This window comes from Panicum virgatum, chromosome 7K (genome assembly GCF_016808335.1).
Source record: "Panicum virgatum strain AP13 chromosome 7K, P.virgatum_v5, whole genome shotgun sequence".
NCBI lineage: Eukaryota > Viridiplantae > Streptophyta > Magnoliopsida > Poales > Poaceae > Panicum > Panicum virgatum.
Genome location: NC_053142.1, coordinates 10,417,588 through 10,439,920, shown reverse-complemented (window position 1 = coordinate 10,439,920; position 22,333 = coordinate 10,417,588). Strand labels below are relative to the sequence as shown.

The window sequence follows — 22,333 nt, the reverse complement described above, 5'->3', positions numbered from 1 at the left end:
AGCGAGCGGGTGAGGCGGTTCGGCTGAAAAAAATCTCGGCCGACACTGTTCGTGGCGACCCCGATTTATGGCGAGGTGGGTGCTGGCATGACGGGTCATTTCATGGTCAATGGTGTGGGTACTCTGTGGCTTCCAGGGAAAGATGAAGTTATGGCGAAGGAGGTAGGCGCTGTCATGATATTCTGGGAATTATGGCGTGGTACTGTGACTCAAGAGGGTTTTATGGAGACGAGATGATTTTTGTCGTAGGTGCAAGCATGCGTATGCTGGTTACTGGAGGGAACGAATGTACTAACGCAAGACAAGAGTATAGAATAGTTCGTCTAGTAATTATGTAATATCTCATATGACGTTAGTATTATTTTACGTTACTAGTTTAATTGCAACATAAATTTTATTTTAGTGATTGTTGGAAATTGAGGTGGCCCTACTAAGTTGAGGATCTACCCCAACTCACTTCAGAGTCGGTCAGCTTCTAGTTACTTAGTGTACTGTGTCCTTTTGACGGCAGTGCCGCCTTTTGCTTCCGGGAGGCAGAGCCTACCAACAGATGAAACTGACTTCCGGGTGACAGAGCCAACCTTCGATGAAGCCTAGACACTTTTGTGATCCCGGGTGACAGAGTCAACCTTCGATGAATTACAACTTATACACTAAGTACTAAACTTAACCGGCAGACTAACACTTATAAAGACGCTTATCTTATTGGAGCAACAAAGAAACACATACCTAGCACACTCTATCTATGCTCACTTCTACCATGCCCTTGGATGTGTGTGGAATGGAGTAGTATGGCATGGCAAGGGGTGGCACCCTCCTTATATAGGCACCCATACCCTCTTGGATGAGTGACACATGTCACACTCTAGGAAATTCCCTACAAATATCTAAGTTCCCTACAAATATCTATTTCTAGAAAATTCTAAATTTTACCATGACAATAAAATATCCAAGCTTCATGTCTTCTTATGATTCTTGTGGAACATTCTAGAATCTTGTCATGGTGAACAAAATTATGTCATGATTTATCCTTATTTTTATAGAACCTTCTAGGAGTTTGCATTATATATTTCAACACTCCCCTTTAATCGTGATGAAAACTGGGATGTTACAGATGGCGAGCGGAGGTCGCCGGGGCGGCGCGGCATCACTGGCAGCCGCGACATGAGCAGGCCGGAATATTCGCAAATAGCTCCCCAGATTAGATGCTAATAGTCGCGATCCGATTATTTGCATGTAGCCCCACTATATTTACATATAACCCCCTAAATTTGATCGTGATTAATAGTCACGATCCGAATATTTATATTTACAACCCTGGGTGTTTTCATATAGCACCCTAGTCTGGGTCACCTCGTCTTGCCCGTCCGCCGCTGCGGGCGCCCTTCCCCACCTGTCCGCCGGGAGCGCAGAGCCCGATCCCATCTAATCCCATCCACCATTCCACTGCTCGGGACCTAGCGTCACCAAGTTCCATGAATTGCTGCGGAACAGCTCGTGGTTTGGCTGCCGTTGCGTGGCGTTCCGGAGCTGCGACCTTGGGATTCCGCAAATCGAGGGCATGGAATCCTTCCGTTCTCTTCTTGTCTGTGTTAAAGAGTCGCGCTTCAAAAAATGTGTTGGAGTCTTGCCACTTTTTTCTGTGCAGGGGAAACAAACGCTGGCAGATTTGTGATGGAAGAGAAAAATGCGGCCGAGGGATCCGCCTTGTTTGCTATCAGTGAAGCCATGCCAGCTATTGTGCCCAACTGCCCATGAAATGGTGTGAAGCCTGATGTCCTCGCCAATCACTCTCAGACAAGCGCAAGGACGCAAGGTGTTCGTGGAAATGCTTCTCAAGGATCCGTTGTGTTTGCCGTCGTCTAGCTGCTCTAGTCTCAAGTGCAGAGTCAAAGGAGAGCATGGATGTCATCATCAAAGGAGACAGTAAATGTAATTCACGCGCCAGATTGCTCTGGGCCTCCTGGGATTTTTCTGGTGCTGCACCAGGTTCCATTGCTATGTTTGAGGTAAACTCCTATGCATTATCTCTGCTTTTGGTTGTCTCAAGTCTTTTCTTAAAAATTATTTATAGCTCCATCTGATTGAGGAGCCTCTGAAGGTGCAAATTTCTGCACCATTTCGTTGTGGATGCAGCTAGCTTTTGCCATAGGTCCCGGTTCAGTAGGTATCATTGTGTTGTTTTATTCTTACGGTTGAATCTCCAAAACTGCTTTGTTTATTGTGTTGTTAGTTTAAGATAAGACACCACTTGAGAAGTCTCCTCTTCTTGGATCTCGCATATAACAGGTTCCATCTTTGATAAACTCAGTATTTACTATCAGAATAACTCATCGGACAGGAGTTGTGCTCATCCAGCGAACCGAAGCCAAAGACCAGCCAGCCACTGATCGTCGGAGGTGAGGGGAAATTAATAGGGAAAAGAACCGGCATGTGTTTTATTTGGTTAATTGCATATTTCTACTTTGATTCTTTAACTGTTATCATGCTTGCATGCTTATTCCTGTATGTGTTTTGACTAATTCATTCCATTCGTTTTGTTCTGATCAGGTAATTTGTACTTGTGCTCCAGAACTGATGGTCAATCCGGTTGACAGCGTGCAGAAGATCTTCAAAGTATCACTACGAGCTTAGCATCATCTGAGCAGTCTTGGTTCTTAAGACTCCCATCTCTTGCTTTGTGCAGGACTGCAGGCAAGGAATTAGAGGTGAGACTGAAAGGAAAAGAGTTTTTTTTTGTGGGGAAAAAAAGAATATGAAAGACTTTAGTTTCTCATTTCTCATCGTCAGAACTGTGTGTGAAAGCTAATTTAACACGTTTTCATTTGTATGGTCCTGAAGATTATAGTCAACTGCTGCGTGAGAGCAAGATGGCCGATATTGCCTTCGGCAGCGTAGAGAAGATTGTGAAGGTTGGGTTTGCAATCAAGGAGGCTGTGGACAAGGTTCGCCAGAACAAGGAGGAGTGCCAAGAGATTCAAAAGGTTGTGGCCAGAGTGAGCTCCATCCTGTCGCAGCTCCAGCAGACGAACATGCTGAAAGGCCCAGCGGTGGACGGCGCGCTGATGGGCCTCGAGGAGACCCTTAACCGTGCCGTCAAGTTCGTCATGGAGTGTCAAGAAGGGCACATCGTTCGCCATTTCTTCACCGCCTTGGACATGTCCAAGGAGCTGCGCCGGATGCAGGATGATATTTCCCCGAAGATGATGCTGGGGCTATTTGCCATTAACGTCCACACCACCATTATTTTGACAAACATTCAATCTGCTGTTGCTTATCCTCTGTCCACTCAGCCACAGGTACCATACAATTGGTAATTACAAGCATATGGCAGCACCGCATTAGTATAATACCTGCTTTACAAGCGTGACTGTGTTCGGTGTGCATCCTGTCAAATATCAACTTTGGTCGGCATCAGTGCCTAGGACCCTGAATTTTTTTTACCCTGAACAGGTTACATGTCTCTCTAATGGCTGTCATACTTTATCATAGCAAATATTCATTCAGACAAGCTTCAATTTAACGTCATAATATAAGTTTGTTTTGTAATTTCAGGATGTGCGTGTAGCGGAGACATCCCAATGCAGTCATTCATTAATTGATGATGATGTCAACAGGTCAAACAACTATTGTTCAATCTCTTCACTATTGTCTTTATCTTACACTAATTTCCTATGGGCCTGTTCATTCGGATGAACATTACATTAAAACAAGTTCAAGATGCTATCATCTATATTGTCTATATACATGCCTTCTTGTTTTTTTTCGTTTTGTTGTACATTCACAATATATTGAAAACCATCCGCTTTCTTCAACCTGCAATGGCAGATCTCAAGTGAACACGAAGAAAAGCAATGCACTAGCAGGAAGTGAGGTGTCCTCTCCTCTACTACCAGCTGCTGGTACAATCTCATATCATCCTGTTTTTTCTGTCAGATCAATTACTATTAACATGCTATAAAGTGATAGTAATGTTACACAGTTTCACGTTTGCCTGATCTAAACAACATCATATGTATCGGTTTTATGATATGTAGGTTCAAAAATTTTCACTTTGTCAGATTTGAAGAACGCTACTTGCAACTTTTCAGAAAAAACATTATTGGAAAAGGTGGCTCTTGTACTGTCTACAAGGTACTCGTATGCTTGATTCACCATTTCATCATTTCCAAATGATCATAGTCTTATCTTATAACATACTATGTAAAGAAATATGTGGTATTCAAGGCACCACAATACCTTAAATACACCTATTTCATTGGACTCCATTATGATCAATTATTGGTGATCAAGTCCGAATGTTTCTTTGTTTGTGATTTAAAGATCATTTTTACAGTACATGTAGTTCAAATGCGTCACTGTTCCATTAAATAGGAGAAAATACATTTAGATTTCTAAAAAATAAATTATTATTAAAATTTATGGTGATTTTTTTAATAAAACATAATGCAACATTTTTTCATGAACAAAAGTACTAAATCAATATTAAAGTTTCATACAAAAAGTTAGCTATTGATCATCTTGAATCTTTCTAGAAATTAAGGAGATTGTTCACTATAATTCTATTTATAGGTCGTTTGCTAACTGACGGTTCGATTTAGCAAATGCAATTACTGACTGTTAATCGTTAGATATAGGTACCTTTACTAACTAATGGTTTCTATGCAAAACAATGATCATCAAATGAATGTGCATCGGGGATGATTAACGACGAATAAAAGGGATAGGAGGATGATGAGAGTGTGACCTTGGTGTCAGAAAGGAAGAGGGGAAGAGGTGGTGACATGTTTTCAGCCAGAACACCAATGAGGTAGCCATGTGGCAATTGGGCTCGACCCAATTGGGGATAGGCGGGAGTGAGCTTGGCCCTTCTCAGAAGGTTTTTGGGAATGACTTGAAATGAGAAAGAAAAGAAGAAAAGTCAGTTTTGGACCATGAGTTTCAGCCCATAAAAGTTTAGGAATATTCTCCAATGTTTCAATATTTTAAGATTTAAGGAATAAACCTAACCCAAAGTTGAATGAAACAACTTCATGTTTTCAAACAATAAACACAATGCATGTGGCATTGTGGCATGAGTGCAAGCATACTTTTTTTTTCAAAAACTATAATCATTTGATTTAAATAAGAAAATAATCTATACACATTATAAATAATTATAAATATAAATACCTAAATTAATTAAAAATAGGTGTTACACGTTTACATAGATCTACTAGATCTACCCATGAATTCAGCATTTTTGTGGATGCACCAAAAAAATTTACCACTCACGCCATGTAAACATGTATCCACAAGTCTAACAACTAGTTATCGCATTCCGCTCCTGGAAGAGGCCGCTACTTGTTTTTAGCTAACAATCATGTTATACAGAAAAAGATACTAATACTTCAAAGGCTGGTTACCCAACCATTTATCTTCCAAAAGTTTAATAGTCATCTAACTATATCTTCCCTAGATTTGGTATTGGTTCCTAACACTCATTATCCCAATCCAAAATTGTGAATCTCTAGGTTTCTTTTGAACCTGACTTAAAAAGTTTGATTATTAAGACATTCAATTCATTTCTCAAAAATTCTTGCCAAATACAGTCCTCATTATACTTTTGACAGATACTTAACAAAAACTTGTTCTGGATATAACCCAACTTCATCCTTCGGGTGACAAATAATGCTCCACTTACATAGTCTATACTTATTTTTGTGCCGATTATTTTGCCAAATAAATATCATAAAAATACTTCATATTATTTGGAATTCCATGGTAGATTAAACTGAGAGAAAATATGGCTTGGGAAAGGATATGTCCTGGGGTTTGGTTTTTAGAAATAGCACAAAGAGGAGATCCTTGCCTAATCTAACCATCCATATATAAATCCCTGGAAGAGGGAGGTGCATTGTCAAAAGGGCCTGTGCGGCACCTACCCATGAACCAACAGGGTGTGCCAATATACCCATGCTAACAAAGACAAGACCAAATTTAATTATTAGTACGAGCCTTCCCCCTATTGATCGAAGTTCTCCATTTCAACTACCCATTAGGCTATTAGTGGTCACTCTGATCACCATTTTCAAGCAAGCATATGTATTGCTGAGTCTGCCTTGCTTTAGTATTCTTTGGTAATAGAACTATTGTGACAAAGATCAAGCAGTGGAGAAAACTAAAAAAAAACTCCTGCGAGGGGCAAGCCGCCCCCGAGCATTACGATAAGAAGAAGACCTTTCACGCAGGCCAAGAAAACCCCCGAATCTCTACCCCTCTTACACGGGGGCGCCGTAACCCTGTGAGCACGGGCCGGGACCTTCCACATGCTTTGGGAATTGGCGGTAGGCGAGGGGATTTTTTTCCCTCTAGCCCGAAAATTTGCTCCCACCGGGAGTCGAACTCGGGACCTAGAGGGGTGCCTCACACTCCTCTAACCACTCGGGCAGAGAAGGCTTGGCAAGCAGTGGAGAAAACTGCCTCTCTCACTTTTGCTCTGCATTTTTTTGTAATATTTTGTGATAGACTATTTCAGTTCCTTATCACTACAGTTTAATCCTTCCTCTTGATCGAGCTGGAAAGTTCGAGTTTTCCTATGTTTACCGTTAATCACAGGATGAAAGTATTTTGTATTACAATCTCCTTCTAAACAATGTTAATTATACTTGAGTGATGCGAGTATATAACAAAATTAGAGTCTTCCTATGATTTCCATCATCACTAGCTGAAAGTATTTTGGATTGCGAAATTGCAACCCTTGCTAAAAATGTTAAGCATATTTGAGTGGTGCGCTGCAGGATATCATAAAAATGTTAAGCAATTTCCTATGACCATGTATGTAAATATGATAATGGTAATCCCAAGGGAGATATGGCCCATGGGAGTCATTTGCTTGGACTGGTGCTCCCTCACCTCAAACTAACATACAGTGTTACCAAAATATGAACCTAATTATATCAAATATTCTTCCTCATCATGGCTCACTAAAGATTAGATGCATTTGAGCTTGAAATCTTTTTGAATGAGTGATTATACTTTCAGGGTGTATTACATGGCGGACTCGTGGTTGCCATCAAGAAATTATTGTCAGCAGATTATAAACAACATGAAATGAATTTCATTTACAATGGACCAAAGCTTCAGCACAAAAACGTTGTTAAATGTCTGGGATATGGTGTAGAAAAGAATGTGAACTGGATTCGTTTGTACAAAAACATTACATGTGCAGAAAAGCTACCAATTTGGGTTGAAGAGTATGTGCCGAATGGAAGCTTGGAGAAATTTCTCATCAATGGTATGTTTACACACATTGTAAATAGATTACATTACACTTCTTTGTATTTTGAAGTATGCTATCTCTAATTAATAGCCTCTGCTCCATTATTATATATTTTGAAGGACATCAACTTGATTGGTCATGCTGCTTTCAGATAATTCATGGGATAGCCCTGGGGTTACACGAGCAACATATCGTCCACAGGGATGTGAACCCAAGCAACATCCTCCTTGTAACAGGCCAAAATTGGGTCTGGCGGACAGTCCGCCTTTTTAGGGCCGGACAGTCCGGGGGTGGCAGACAGTCCGCCCGAGCTCGTCAAAAACCGTCCAGAACCTTATCCATTCGCCAGTTCGCCCCTTTCTCGCTCTCTTCTCCCTCCCTCGACCCCCATGGCGACTGGTAGGCCCACCTAGGGTCCCTCCACCCTCGGGCCCCTCCTTTCTCGTCGGAGCTTCACCGGAGAACCACCGGAGCTCGCCGGTACCATCTCTACCCTCCTTTTTTCCTCCATGGTATTGAAGTGTGAGCTCTTCTCACGGTTTTTCCTTTCTTCTCTAAAGCTCAAGTGAAGAAATCACGCTCGATCTACTCCAACGTCGCTCTCCAACAATTTGTGGCACCTCACCGGAGTTCTAACCATCACCGGTGAGCTTATCCCTCCCTCGATTCATTCTTAATCGCTCTCGATTTTGGATCAAGGAAACCTAGGGTTCCAAATTTTCATTGATGGGTTCGAGCTTTTAAAACTGGTTTCCATTCAGATCCATCACTTGGAATCACTTCTCTACACCTCTAGGAGTCTATAGAAACAAACCACATCCAAAACCATGGCCGGAGCCGCCGCCGGCGAGCTCGCCAGTGAGCCTCCGTGGAGCCGCAGACAGTCCGCCCGTCATTGGCGGACAGTCCGAGAAATCCCAAAATCCTCGCAGAGTCATTTTGACTTTTCTGGGTACTTTTTCTACAGCGGATAGTCCGCCACTTGACCCCGGACAGTCCGCAGTTCAATTCCCAAATTTATACAGAGCTGGTGCACTTTTGAAGGCCGTTCCGCACTTTGCCGGCGAACAGTCCGCGCCCACTTGGCGGACAGTCTGCAGGTATACCCAATCAGCCTATGTACCATCTTGCAAAATTCATATAAAATTGCATATAGCTCAGAAAAATGTGAAACAAATTTTGTTGGTTTTCTAATAATGTCAAAAACCTGTTAAAAATAAGTTTGCTCATAAAATAATTAATTAATTTTCTGAATTAATTATATGAGTGTTAATCTTGTTAATTGTATAGTTAATTCTCCTTTAGTAAAAAATTATGAACCAATTTTGTTATATCATGTTTGAGCATATTATTTCTCATATCATTGCACTCATTCATTGCGTATTTATTTATTATGTATCATTGCACTCGTGTAGAGACCGAAACGCCAGAGCAGGAGATCGACGAGTCCCAGCAAGATCCCACCATAGACGGCGCCCCAGTGGACACCCCAGGTAGACACCTAAGCATCCTTTGAACCTTATTTTGGATCAAATGAGTATATATGTCTTGTATGTGCATAAGTCAATATTTGTGTATATGTTTGCTTAGCTCCTAATTTTAATGCATTATCCATCCTTGACCTAGAATAACCACTTTTAGAGGAGTATGCTTGCCTATGTGTCACGATTTAATTCTTGCTTAGCCATGCTTAGTTTCGGTAGAAGTCGAGAGGTGGCAAGGTCACCACCACTCGCGAGTTATAGTTAATGTTTGTTTAATTAATACTTGGATAGCTATGAATGGTTTAAAATTTGAGCTACTTCAATTTTGACTCGAGACTTGAGCAAGTGTGCTAGGGTCATGCGAGATTGGAGCTCTATTGACATAGACTTGCTTGAGTTGATTGAGGATCGTGACTATGATGCCGAGTTCTTGAGCACTTTATCGTACAAACCACATGCTGATTATGGGTAAGGTAAGCCAAGTAGCATAAGTCGCACCGAGTCTTTACCGGATTAAGCGCGGGGTGGGATGAGGTGTGATCAAGCTACGTCCGGTGCACCTATACACCTCCGGCTCTTCGTTCATAACTGGGTGCGGGTATGTGAAAGGTTGGGGGCATGAATTAACACTTATCCTATGTACAGGGGTATGGTCGTTGGTCTTGCCTTTCGTGTGGGAAAAGTTGTACACCCCTGCAGGGTTAAAATCTATTGCAATAGCCTAGCTCCAGGTTACGGAGCACGCTCTTGATACCCTGCTTTCATGGTAGAGTTACCGATTGGAGTTTATGGAAGATTGAGCTCATGAATATTTGATCACCTTTACTTTATGCAATTGCTTGATGTTTGGCTTAGAGATCATAAATTGCTAGGTCTTTACTTATTTCTATCACCATAAAAATTTATAGATGCTTTTATGCAAATTAATTACCTATTACCTTCCTTGCTTCTTAACTAAATGCATACCCCTTGAGAGTCGGGCAAGTATATACCCATATGTTGGATAAGACCTGCGGAGTACCTTTTGTACTCACGGTGCTCATGACACATCTTAAGGACTACCGGGGTTATTCCCTTTTAATTGGGTTGATCAGAGGTGATGACTCGATTAAACGGGATTAATTTGAGCGGTTTCTCACAGCTTGGGCCTAGGAGGTTGTTAACTCCGGTTCAAACCTTTTGCGTGAAGCGAGGACGAAAGCGCAAGAGAGTTAATTAGCAGGTGTGGCTCATTCAACGTGTAGAGTGGGTCTCAGCTGTTATCCCGTGCCAGGTCGTTATATTTGGTATCAGAGCTAAACTTTTGCTGTGTCACGGGCGCGTTACGCGTTAGTTGCTCGGGCATGGTGCATATGTGTGGGCCCTGTATGGTCACGGTATGGCACATGTGCCGGCACTGGGCGTACGGATGTGGCCAGGAAAGGTGGATCCTGAACCTGTGGCCTATAAAGGTAAGCTGGTTTCGTTATTCGATGAGGATGTCGAATCCTAAGGGTGGGTGTGTTGTAACAGACCAGCCCATTGGTCCATAGTGGGCCGGACCGATTTGGGAACACTGTAGCATGAATATTGTAGCTCCATGGGAGTACTGTATCGCCGCGGATAATGCCGTATCGGTACCTGAGGGGGAGACGGACCATCTTAAAAGGCTGGCTTCGGGAGGCCTGTTAACCCGGTTGCAACTCTTTTTGCGTGAAGTGAGGACGAAAGCGCAAAAGGTTAATGGACAGATGTGCCTCATTTAACGTGTAGAGTGGGTCGTAGTCGTTATCCTGGATCATATCGTTACACTCCTGGAATCTGATATGAATCCTAAGATAAGTGACTTGGGATTAGCTAGAGCTTTGCGTGGAATGGACACTGAAGAATTTGAAAACATCATTATAGGAACAACGTGAGACATTATTCTAATTCCATTATCAAGTGCATGATGCTTTTGTTTTTCTTTTTCTGCGTCTGTCTGAGATCCGTCCGTGCTTTTTAAACCGACAGGACATACTTGGATCCACTATATGTTACAACTGGTAGTTTGTCGTTGAAGTGCGATGTGTACAGTTTTGGTGTCACCCTCCTTGAGACCGTCAGAGATATATGCCAATCTAAACCACGTCCTGATGATACACATCCGACGAAATGGGTAAGAAGAATTTATTTCCACGCATGCATGCATATGCTGCATAAATGAAATACTTCACAAAACAACTTGTGCACAACCGCGATGAACATATGTTTGATCACTCCAATCCTGAGCTGCAGCAATGTTGTATGCACCATACTAGCTCGATCCATGCATGATTCAAATGATAGTAACCATTCCAAGGATATTTGTGGACAAGCTGTTAATTAGTAGATTAGTAGAGTCCAAAAATGAATGAGTTCAAGGAGTTAAGGACATAAATTAGGAGTCAAAGAATCCAAAGTTTGAATCTTGATATGCGTGTGCACCTTATAAAAGTGAACGGGGGAGTACTCTTCAATGGGAGTCTCATGCATATTTGTGAATTATATGAGGCATATTTTTTGACAGGCTTTCTTTATTGGGAACTATATCAGGACAAAATAAAATTAGTCATCTAGGTAGGTTTTTTTCTTTCTTAGAGCTTTCTTTCTTGTACTTTCATTGAATCAGTAAATTTTGAGGTTTGTAATCTAAGAAATCTTGTAATTTTTGCCCGTATATATCCACCATGTGGGTATAAAGGTCGGATATTAACCTTTATCTAAAAAATATTCTTTGACAGGCTTGGGCAGTGTTTCAAGATGGACAAACAAAGAATTTGTTTAATACTTCATTGTCTGACGAGTCACAGCTAGAGAAGATCAAAAGGTGCGTGGAAATAGGGCTTCTGTGCACCCACTACGGGAAAGTTTGAAGATGCCAAGTGCCGGGAGCACTCGGCGAAGGCCAAAAAACACTCGGCGAATACCAGTCCACAGAGGGGGCAGGACGTGGAGGGAGTTGACGGTGACGGCGCTTCGTCAAGTGTTTTCTGTGTGGCACTCGAAAAACAATTTCTGAAAACATAAAAAAAAATTACCCCGCCGCCCGGTGCCCGGCAGGCCGCGCCGCCGCGGGTTCCGTGGCCGCGTCGCTCCCTGTGTCCCTGTGTCCCAGCTTCGCAAGAGTGAAATTGAAGTACACAACTGGCTTCGAGATTCACCACACCAGTACACAGCTATGCGGCAAGAGTGAAATTGAAGTTGCTGCAGGAAAGCCCAACCGCGTTGAGGAACAAGGTGAAGCCGAGCTGCCGCTGCTCCTCGTCGAGCACCAGCAGGCGATTCTCCATCTGGAACCCACCGAGCACCACCTCCGGCGCCTGGCCGCTGGCCGCCTTGACGAACCCGAGGCAGGCCGTGTTGGCGTTCCCCCTGGTGGCCGCCGCGAGCCGCCCCCTGGTGGGCGCGCTGAGCCGCCCCTGGTGGCCGCGACGCACCGCCACTGGTGTCCGCGCCGCCACCAGGGCCAGCCTTCTGCGCCGCGCCGAGCTGATTGGGGAGGGACGAGGGAGACGATGAGATCGATGCCGAGGTCTGTGTTCGTGAGGGAGGGAGACTGGGAGAGGATGCTGCCTTATCCGATGGGGAGGGAGGGAGGGAGGGAGGGAGGGATCCATGTGAAATGTTTTGGACCAATGGGAGAGTATTTTTTGAGAGGTGTGGATCGATGACGTGTTATCTTCGCCGAGTACGAAAAAGAACACTCGGCGAGTGCCAAACTTAAACACTCATCAAACAATTTTCTATTTTTTATTTTCTAAGTTTCTCTTTCTTCTCATTCTTTTCCATAATGTAAATTTAAATTAATATCAATTAATTCAACAATAACTTATCAAATTCACTCAATAATATGTATTTCACTTTTTACACATATTATTCAGTTATTTTATGTACTTATAGCTCAAATTCAATTTATATCAATTAAACTTGTATAGTGGCATTGAATGCATTAAAATTATCAAATAATTCCAAAAAATTATCAAAAATTCACATGAAGCAATCTTTGTTCCCTGTTGTCTATACAAAAAATTTTGTAGTCAAATCATAATTCAAGCATTACTTTGATTCCAAATCTTATTGAATGATGTTCAACGCTACGATTCTTCCTCTGAGATGTTTCAATTTCTAAACATCGTATGTGACAAAATATTCGAAACCTTATCAAATTTTTACCACAACTCCACATATGATATCATGACATCTTGACAAATCTCATAATTTTCGGACTTAGTTTGCATTTTATAGAATTAAAAAACAATTTCGCTACAAGCACATGATCGTGTTAACTGAAGAAGACATGCAAAATTAGCTTTGATTTAAGAAGCAAGGTCTCAAAATGGACTAAGTACCATGAATAACATTTTTTTACTAATTTTATAGCATTACTGTAATCACTTCCTGTTCAAATTTGACTTATTCCTAGAAATTCCTTTAAATGAAATTAATATCTTAAATATAGCAAACAGACCAAGAAATGTACCAAAATTGAGTACAGAATACCAAGTATTGTATGAGAAGCATAGAAAAAGTTTGAAGGCAAGAGGGAGGAAAAAAATTCAAATTTTGCCAAGTGTCATGGCCAGACACTCGGCAAACAAGTGAATGCCGAGTGTTGGGCGCAAGACACTCGGCGAATACCTGTTATATGCGAGTGCTGCAGACTGCCACTCGGCAAATTGGTATACGCCAAGTGTCGTGGCAAAACACTCGGCGAATAACTGTTAGATGCCGAGTGTGGAGCCAACGACACTCGGCTAATAACTAACACCGTCGCGCCACTCGGCAAATTGGTATACGCCGAGTGTCGTGGCAAAACACTCGGCAAATAACTGTTAGATGCCGAGTGTGGAGCCAACGACACTCGGCTAATAACTAACACCGTCACTCAACTACCAGACGCGCGACGGTGGGGGTGGGAGGGACACGTGGCCGGGCTTTGCTGAGTGTTTATTTTTGCCGAGTGTCACCCTAGTCTTTGCCGAGTGTCGCCTGGTCTTTGCCGAGTGTTTTGTTTCTTGCACTCGGCAAAGGAGGCTTTCGTCGAGTGTCAGTACTTCGCCGAGTGTTTTTGTGGCCGCACTATTCGCCGAGTGCCCAATGGAAAACACTCGGCGAATATTTTAGCACTCGGCAACTTTGGGGTTTCCCGTAGTGACCGAATATGATCGGGATTATCGACCAACCATGCAGGTAGTTCTAAAGATGCTAAATGGCGAAAAAGAGATACCTACCCCCAACAAAGCGTGGTTGCTGAGAATTTCACCCAACGCCGCAGTTGAATGATTGAATTTGCCCGTCTTCACCTATGCCACGTTCTGCTGTTCTAGATCTGTTTGCTCCTTGTACCTGTATCAGCAAAGCGTGAGCACTGTTGAGTAATTGGCTATGCTTTTGATCGAAGTGTTTGCAAATTCAGAGGGGATTGAAGAAAGAATTATCCACAGTGTTCGTCGATATGCTTAGCAGCCGTTCCTTCTCCTTCAGCGGGCGTGCAGAGAGAGCCAGAGCCTCATGTCGTGCCATACGAAAATGGTGCTCCAACCCAGCGGCGGTTGGCAGATGGGGCTGCAGATGCATTGGGGAGTTGCAGAGTTACAGGTTTGCAGCTGAAACCGAAAGGTGCGTGTCGTGTAAGCTTGGGCGTGTTCCAGGCGGAGAGGGAGGGAAGCCAGAGATAGCCGAAACTTGGCCGCGCTCTGTGACAGAACCGCCAAATTAAATATCTAATTAAGCCTAATGGCCGTCATTTGAACACATCGGGCACATTAGTTTAACGGCTTAATTTGACGATCCTTTCTCAACCCACGGCCCGATCGAAACAACACCGGTAGTCCCACGCGAATGTGGGCGCAGATGGTACAAGCACGACTCATTACTTGAAAATACAAGAGTGATCACGACACGAAACATTTAGTTTTACAAACCGAGTTCAAATACATAAATAATTTACAACCTAACTTTACAATAGATACGACTGAAGTTCAAATATAAAAGATCCTACAACTACTCTAGCTTTCACCAGTTCTGATCTAACAAGACCGGTCAGACCGGTCTACGCAAAACTGACAGGCTGCACACGCAGCCCCAAGTATACAACTCGACAAAGCCCTAGCCTAAGGGTCCCGCTCCTCGACCTGCCACCCCTCTGCATCCCGGCGGATGAACTTGAAACAACAGGGGCAGAAGTCGACGTCCGGGTGTCCTGAAATAATAAATGTGGCAACAAACCCTGAGTATTCTAATACTCAGCAAGACTTACCCGACCAGTGGGTATAACTTAGCCCACATAACTAGACATGCAAGGTTTTTGACTGGTGGTTATTTTTGCAGAAAGAGCGACTAAAGTAGTTTCCTTACTTTCATTATTTTAGCTCCAGGTTCTATATAAATGAACTCTCATCTAATATTTGCATAGACCCACTATAGCAATCATGGTGGTGCAAGCAAAAACAATTCAATGTACTAAATATTTTATATAAATATACATAACTCACATTCTAACATTTTGCAACGATGCTGCAAAGAGATCAAGGCCCTCATGACCGCGAGACATGGCGAATCGATCCGATTTAACCTTGCAAGGTGGACCTAACCAACACGGCACGCATTTGCCCCGTCGGACTATACATGCCAACCATTCCCCTCCCTGCCTCGAACTACAGAACCGCCCCACTTGCATATAGTCAGCCGAGCCCTACGAGAGACCACCAAAAGTAAACATATACATTCCGATTCTCCGCGGCCACTCGACTCGCCCTAAGGGGTGGGTAGAAGTTCTGTACTTTCGAAACAAGACAGTACTCGGCTTACCGGTTTCGACTACCTCCTACTCCCGGCATGCGGTTAGTACAATTCAATCCCCGATCAGTACTGCCGACAACAACCGGTCCTTAATTGACTCAGACGGGGCTAAGGCACCCAGGAACCCTGTCCTGCGGCCATACCTATACATCATCCCCGCCCGGTCTCACATCTCCATATCCATTTCAATACTCAAGTATTGTAACATAAGTAGACATAACCTATGTCTCTCGAGTAACTGGAAATTGCTCGACTTCTATATATTCTATCATTCGCGAGTGACAAGAAGTCACTCGACTTCTACCGCGAACTCTTAAGCATAGCATTACTATCGTCCTATCATACTAGTATAAACTCAAGGAAACCTATAGATCATGCAACTAGGGTTTCAACCAATATCTATACGTAATGCACAAGTAATATATATATATATATATATATATATATATATATATATATATATATATGTGTCATAATTTAAATTAATAGGTCGTGCTCCGGGGCTTGCCTTGCGTCTGCTGCTCCACACTGGGGTGAGTTGGGCCTTGGGCCGACTCCCCGCGAACCTCCTCCTGTGGGGCTTGCCCCTACGGCTCCTATGGCTCCGCAACCACCTCGTATACGACCTCCTCCACCGCAGCTGCTACACGTATGCTTATGACATAAGAATGCATGTAGTATGATTGTAACTTTGAAATAATCCTAACCCGTACACACGCACCACTACCCAAGACAACCCGATGTTCACAATTCTGCCAAACCAGAATATCCGGATTAATACCCGGAGTTTCCGGGTGTGAAATTTCCGGAATATCCGGATAAATACCCGGAGTTTCCGGGTTTCACACTGCTTTTGCCCCCAAATCTGAAATTTTGATTGAGGCAAAACCAACCCACAAAATTTGAAACCCTTCTAGACCCTAGTAGAGTGATTCATAAGAAGATAATTGACCCAAAGAAAATCGCTTAACACATCCTAAAACGATCAAACCACTTAGCCCTAGCTTGGGTACCTTGAGGAAGCTTCCCTTGCAAGAAAAACTCGAAAATGAAACCACCCCAAGGTGGAATACCTGGAGAAGATGATTCCCCACGTCGATTTGAGCTTCTTTGGCCTTGGAAATGGATTGGGAGGGAAGGATTTGGAGTTTAGGGCTAAGGAGAGAGGAAGAGCTCGTGGAGAGAGTGAGGAGGAGTGAAAAACGGAGTAATAATGTTTGGGAACAGTCACCATACCCAGGACACGTGATATAGCACTTCAGGTCCGGAGTATCCAGGTTAATCCGGAGTTTCCGGTCTAATACCCGGAGTATGCGGATATTTCCGGAAGTTCCGGGTCCAATTCCGGAGGTTCCGGTTTTCTCTGGCTCCAGAATTTGAAAACTAAACTTGGATCCATTTCCGTCTCGATTTGTAACGGAACGTCTTAAGTCACTAACTAGCTAATTAAATCCCAAGTTTAACACTCGGGTGTTACAATCTTCCCCCAAAAAAGAAATCTCATCCCGAGATTTAGGGATGGTGCAAGAATTTAAAACAAAGAGGGAATGGTTAAATACCTCGATGAGTTTGTAGCAACTCAGGATATTTGGACCGAAGAAATTCTTCTGTTTCCCAAGTGGCTTCCCGCTCGGAATGATTACTCCACTGAACCTTATAAAAATTGATGGTTTGATTCCGAGTAACCCGGGTCTTGAAATCAACAATTTTTATTGGTTGCTCCGGATAGACAAGATCGGGCTCCAGTTGCAATTTCTCGATGTCAATCACCTTTTGTGGAACACGGAGGCACTTCCGGAGCTGGGAGACATGGAAAATATTATGAACCGCGGATAATTGAGCAGGAAGTTCCAGGCGATACGCTATCGGCCCAAATTGCTCAATGATAAGAAAAGGCCCAACGTAGCGAGGTGCAAGTTTTCCTTTTACGTCGAATCGCTGAACCCCTTTCATTGGAGAGACCCATAAGTAAACATGATCTCCCACTTGAAACAGGACAGATCGATGTTTCTTATCCGCGTAACTCTTTTGTCGGGATTTTGCAATCTTTAAATTTTCCTGAATGACCCGAACCTGTTCTTCAGCTTCATTCACCATGTCTGGCCCAAAGAAAGTCCTTTCTCCAGCTTCTGACCAATTTATTGGCATTCTACATTTCCGTCCATATAAGGCCTCAAAAGGAGTTATGCTGATGCTCTCCTGATAGCTATTGTTATAAGCAAACTCGGCTAAAGGTAGACATTCATCCCATTTCTGACTGTAGGTGAGTGCACACGCTCTGAGCATATCTTCTAGAATCTGATTGATTCTCTCGGTTTGAACATCTGTCTGAGGATGATAGGCTGAACTGCGAATCAGTTGTGTACCAAGAGCGGCATGAAAATGTTTCCAAAGCCGGGCTATGAATTGAGTACCCCGGTCCGAAATGATTGTCTTTGGAATTCCATGGAGACTCACAATACGATCCATATACAATTATGCATATTGTTTTGCCGTATGTGTTGTCTTTACCGGTAGAAAATGAGCCGACTTGGTAAGGCGATCCACAATAACCCATATGGAATCATATCCCTTGGATGTTTTGGGTAAGCCCACAATGAAATCCATACTGATGTCTTCCTACTTCCAGGATGGAATACTTAAGGGTTGTAAAGGGCCGGCTGATCTCAAATGGCTCGCTTTAACCCTCTGACAAGTGTCACATTCTGACACATATCTGGCAATTTCTCGCTTCATTCTGGTCCACCAGAAATGATGCTTCAAATCTTGGTACATTTTATTACTGCCTGGATGGATTGAATACCTCGAGAGATGAGCTTCCTCAAGAATCTGCTTCCGTAGCTCCAAATCCTTAGGCACCACCAGGCGATTGTTAAACCATAACACACCCTCAACATCCTGGTGAAAACATGCAGCCTTATGATCATTTTCCCTAAGCCTTTGCCGGATCTTCTCCATACCTGCATTATTTTTTTGAGCCTCCATAATTCGGTCCCGGAGTGTAGGTGTGAGAGTAATATTAGCAAGTGCGCCTTCAGATACAATGGCCAGATTTAATTTCTCCATTTCTTAACATAAGGTTGCATGCATCGCTGTGGCTGAGATACAATTGCAACTGCCTTTGCGACTCAACGCATCGGCCACAACATTAGCCTTGCCCGGATGATAATGAATTTCCAGATCATAATCCTTGATGAGTTCTAACCAGGGTTCCCCTTACCGGTGGGAACCGGTCCGGTTTGACCGGTTACCGGTCCAACCAGTCCGATCCGGTTCCGGTTTGGGCCGGTACCAAACCGGCCCAAATTCAAAATTCAAATTTGAATTAAAAAAAATGAAAAATTCCTAAAAATACTTCAAGGTGCGACGAATCTAATGGTGTCAAATTTTCTCAAAAATTCGTTCGTTTAACATACTTTTCGGGCATTTAAAGTTAAAAAAAAAGAAAAGGAAAAAATGAGACGGCCCATTAAGGCCCACTTGATAAACCGGTCAAACCGGCCGGTAAACCGGTCTAACCGGCCGGTATACCGGTCCAAACCGGTTACACATGCAATTTTAAATTTGGATTTGAATTCAAATCGGCCAAACCAGCCGGTAAACCGGTCAAACCGACCGGTAAACCGGTCTAACCGGTCGGTATACCGGTACGAACCGGTTGAACTGAGTTTTTTGAATTCAAATTTGAATTTGACCGGTTTCTACCGGTAACCGGTCAAACTGGTCCGGTTTACCGGAACCGGAGTGCTCCGGTTTGGGGTGTCTGGTTGGGAAAAAAAACCCTGGTTCTAACCACCGTCTATGGCGCAAATTCAGCTCGCTCTGGGTGAAAATATACTTAAGACTCTTGTGGTCTGAGTATATGTGAACAGGATTACCCAGAAGATAATGGCGCCGGATCTTTAATGCATGCACGACTGCTGCAAGCTCCAGATCATGATTAGCATAATTCTCTTCATGCCGTCTGAGGGCTCTGGTGGCATAGTCAATCACTCGTTGATCCTGCATAAGGACGCAGCCTAGGCCCGTACCTGATGCATTACAACCAGTATTAATGGCCGAATAATATCCAGCGAGGACAAACAGGGATGAGATTGTAGCCAAGATCCGTACCTGATGCATCACAATACACATCAAAAGGCCGGGTAATATCTGGCTGAGCGAGGACAGGGGCAGACGTCAGAAGCTTTCTCAAAGTCTGGAAGGCCTGCTCACATTTGTCATCCCAACTAAACCTCACCCCTTTCTTGAGTAACTCAGTCATGGGCCTAGTAATTTTAGAGAACTCCGATACAAACCGCTGGTAATACCCTGCTAGCCCAAGGAAACTCTGAATCTCTGAAACAGACTCTGGAGTCTTCCATTTCAGGACATCCTGAATCTTGCTAGGATCAACAGGAATCCCCTTGTCTGAGATGATGTGGCCCAAGAACCGGACTTCCTTGAGCCAGAAATCACATTTACTGAATTTGACATACAGCTTGTGCTCCCGCAGGCGCTGAAGCACAATGCGGAGATGCTCTGCATGTTCTTCTTCATTCTTGGAAAATATCAGGATGTCGTCAATGAAAATCATGACGAACTTATCTAGTTCGGGCATGAACACCGAGTTCATGAGATACATGAAATGAGCAGGGGCATTCGTTAGCCCGAAAGACATGACCAGATATTCAAAAAGTCCGTATTTGGTGGAAAAAGCCGTCTTGGGAATATCCTCAGCTCTAATCTTTATCTGATAATAACCTGAGCGGAGATCAATCTTGGGAAATACTTTGGCCCCGAATAGCTGATCGAACAAAATATCAATCCGGGGAAGGGGATATTTATTTTTGATTGTGACGGCATTCAGAAGTCTATAGTCCACACACAACCTGAGGCTTTCATCTTTCTTTTTCACAAAGAGTGCAGGACAGCCCCAAGGTGACGTGCTAGGATGGATATAGCCCTTATTAAGCAGTTCTTGTAATTGTTTCTTTAACTCCGCCAACTCATTGGGTGGCATCTGATAAGGTCTTCGGGAAATTGGTGCCGTTCCCGGTTGCAACTCAATGGCAAACTCCACATCACGATCAGGGGGCATTCCCGGCAAATCCACCGGGAAGACGTCCGGATATTCGCATACCACGGGTATATCTGATAGCTTCTTGTCCTCGGCATGGTTCACCGTATGGACCAATGGGGTGGAGCTAGCGAGAGACAAAGTTATCAAACCATGGACAGGAGAATTAATGTGCACAGTTGAAGAAATAGTGTCAAGAATAACTCTGTGAACTCCCATCCAATTCATGCCGAGAATAATATCCATCTTCTGGGTTGGCAACACTATAAGCTGGGTGGCAAAAATTTTCCCTTGTAACTGCAAGGGAACTTGTCTAACGAGTTGATTAGTAATCAAGTGCCCCCCGGGTGAGTGAATATTATATGGCCTGGATATGCTCTCTACTTCTAACCCCAGTCTGCTTATACATTCTTTGCTAATAAATGTGTGAGATGCCCCAGAATCAAATAGCACAGTAACGGGGTGTCCGTTAATAGAGAATGTACCCGACATCACTGGTGCTCCCTCAGGGATGGCCTCGAAGGTGGTATAGTGCACTTGTCCTGGTTTGAAATGAGCCACTTGCTGCTTCTGACTCTGCTGGCCGGACTACTGGCCCTGCTTCGGTGGCATCGGATAGTTGCGTGCGAAATGTCTAGGCTGCCCACAGTTGTAGCACAGGAATAAATTGGGGCGCATCCCCGGCTGCTGCACCCATACTTTCTGCTCACCCTGCTGAGGAACAGGAGGTCTGGCTGTCCCCTGTGATGATGTGTACTGAGGGGGCATGTATCCCCACTGCTGCTGTGGCTGGTGCTGAAAAGGGGCTCTCTATGGACCCGACTGTACTAGGCGGAACCTCTGAAGAGCGCTGCCAGAAGATCCCACATCTGGTGCCTTTCTCTTTTTCTCCGCCTTGTGAGCTAGATGGGCGTCCTCCTGAATGATAGCCCCGTTGACTAGCTCACTGAAATTGTCGAACCTGACCATTGCCAAGCGATCCTGGAGCTTGCTACTGAGCCCCTGCCTGAAACAGGCATGCTTCTTCTCATCGGTGTCCACATGGTACCCGGCATACTGTGATAGTGTTGAAGGCCTAGGAATACTGTAGCACACTGTTATTGCCCTGCTTTAGGGCCAAAAACTCTATGAGCTTCCTTCTAATCACCCCCGATGGAATGTGATGTGCCCTGAAGGCTTCCTTGAACTGTGCCCAAGTGAACCGGGTGTCCGCGGGGAACATTGCCACATTATTGTCCCACCACGTGCGTGCGGGACCCCGGAGCTGCTGAACTGCAAACCCTGCCTTGTCGCTGTCATTGTAGGGGTGCAGGGTGAATTTGGACTCAATAGTCCGAAGCCAGCCGTCCGCCTCCAATGGTTCATCCGCATTATGGAAGAGTGGTGGCTGAGTAGCCAGAAACTCCGGATATCCAGGAGCTGGGGGCTGGGGATGATGTTCGTGCCGCTGTGCCCTGCCCTGCGCCACAATCTCACGGAGGAGTGCCGTCTGCTCATCGCGTCCGGTGAGCATGGCCGCAATGGCTTGGGCCAAATCAGGAGGGTTCAGTGGTTCGCCCATTCTGCATTCAGCCATGGTTGGGTCAGTCCCAAAGTTTTTTTATTACAAAACAATCAACCCTGGAAGAATGCAGAAAGCGTAAATTAAATCAAAAGCCGAAATTCTTTTTGCATCTAAATCCGGACTATCCGGATTCTCACACGGAATATCCGGATATCCCCACCCGG

The 22,333-nt window shown here is 44.0% G+C and overlaps 1 protein-coding gene and 1 long non-coding RNA gene across 4 annotated transcripts; one reads left to right on the top strand and one right to left on the bottom strand.

Annotated features, from left to right (window-relative positions):
* Nucleotides 1-1,279: 1,279 nt before the first annotated feature.
* On the top strand, nt 1,280-8,221 carry LOC120639771. Of its 3 annotated transcripts, XM_039915655.1 has the most exons (10): nt 1,284-2,009; nt 2,290-2,399; nt 2,551-2,708; nt 2,842-3,299; nt 3,556-3,617; nt 3,829-3,902; nt 4,038-4,134; nt 7,024-7,741; nt 7,822-7,906; nt 8,023-8,221. In XM_039915655.1, exons 4-8 carry the CDS (start codon nt 2,871-2,873, stop codon nt 7,094-7,096), a joined length of 735 nt encoding a protein of 244 aa, XP_039771589.1. In that variant the 5' UTR covers nt 1,284-2,009; nt 2,290-2,399; nt 2,551-2,708; nt 2,842-2,870; the 3' UTR covers nt 7,097-7,741; nt 7,822-7,906; nt 8,023-8,221. The 3 variants fall into 3 exon arrangements, with proteins under 3 accessions (XP_039771590.1, XP_039771589.1, XP_039771587.1); XM_039915653.1 differs by having other exon boundaries at nt 7,822-8,221; XM_039915656.1 differs by lacking the exons at nt 7,024-7,741; nt 7,822-7,906; nt 8,023-8,221 and having other exon boundaries at nt 1,280-2,009; nt 4,062-4,292.
* Nucleotides 8,222-10,629: 2,408 nt separating this feature from the next.
* Nucleotides 10,630-12,490, bottom strand: LOC120639772. The gene is made up of 2 exons (XR_005661661.1): nt 10,960-12,490; nt 10,630-10,856 (listed from the first exon to the last, which is right to left on the bottom strand). It is a non-coding gene; the product is annotated as an uncharacterized LOC120639772 (long non-coding RNA).
* Nucleotides 12,491-22,333: the final 9,843 nt, after the last annotated feature.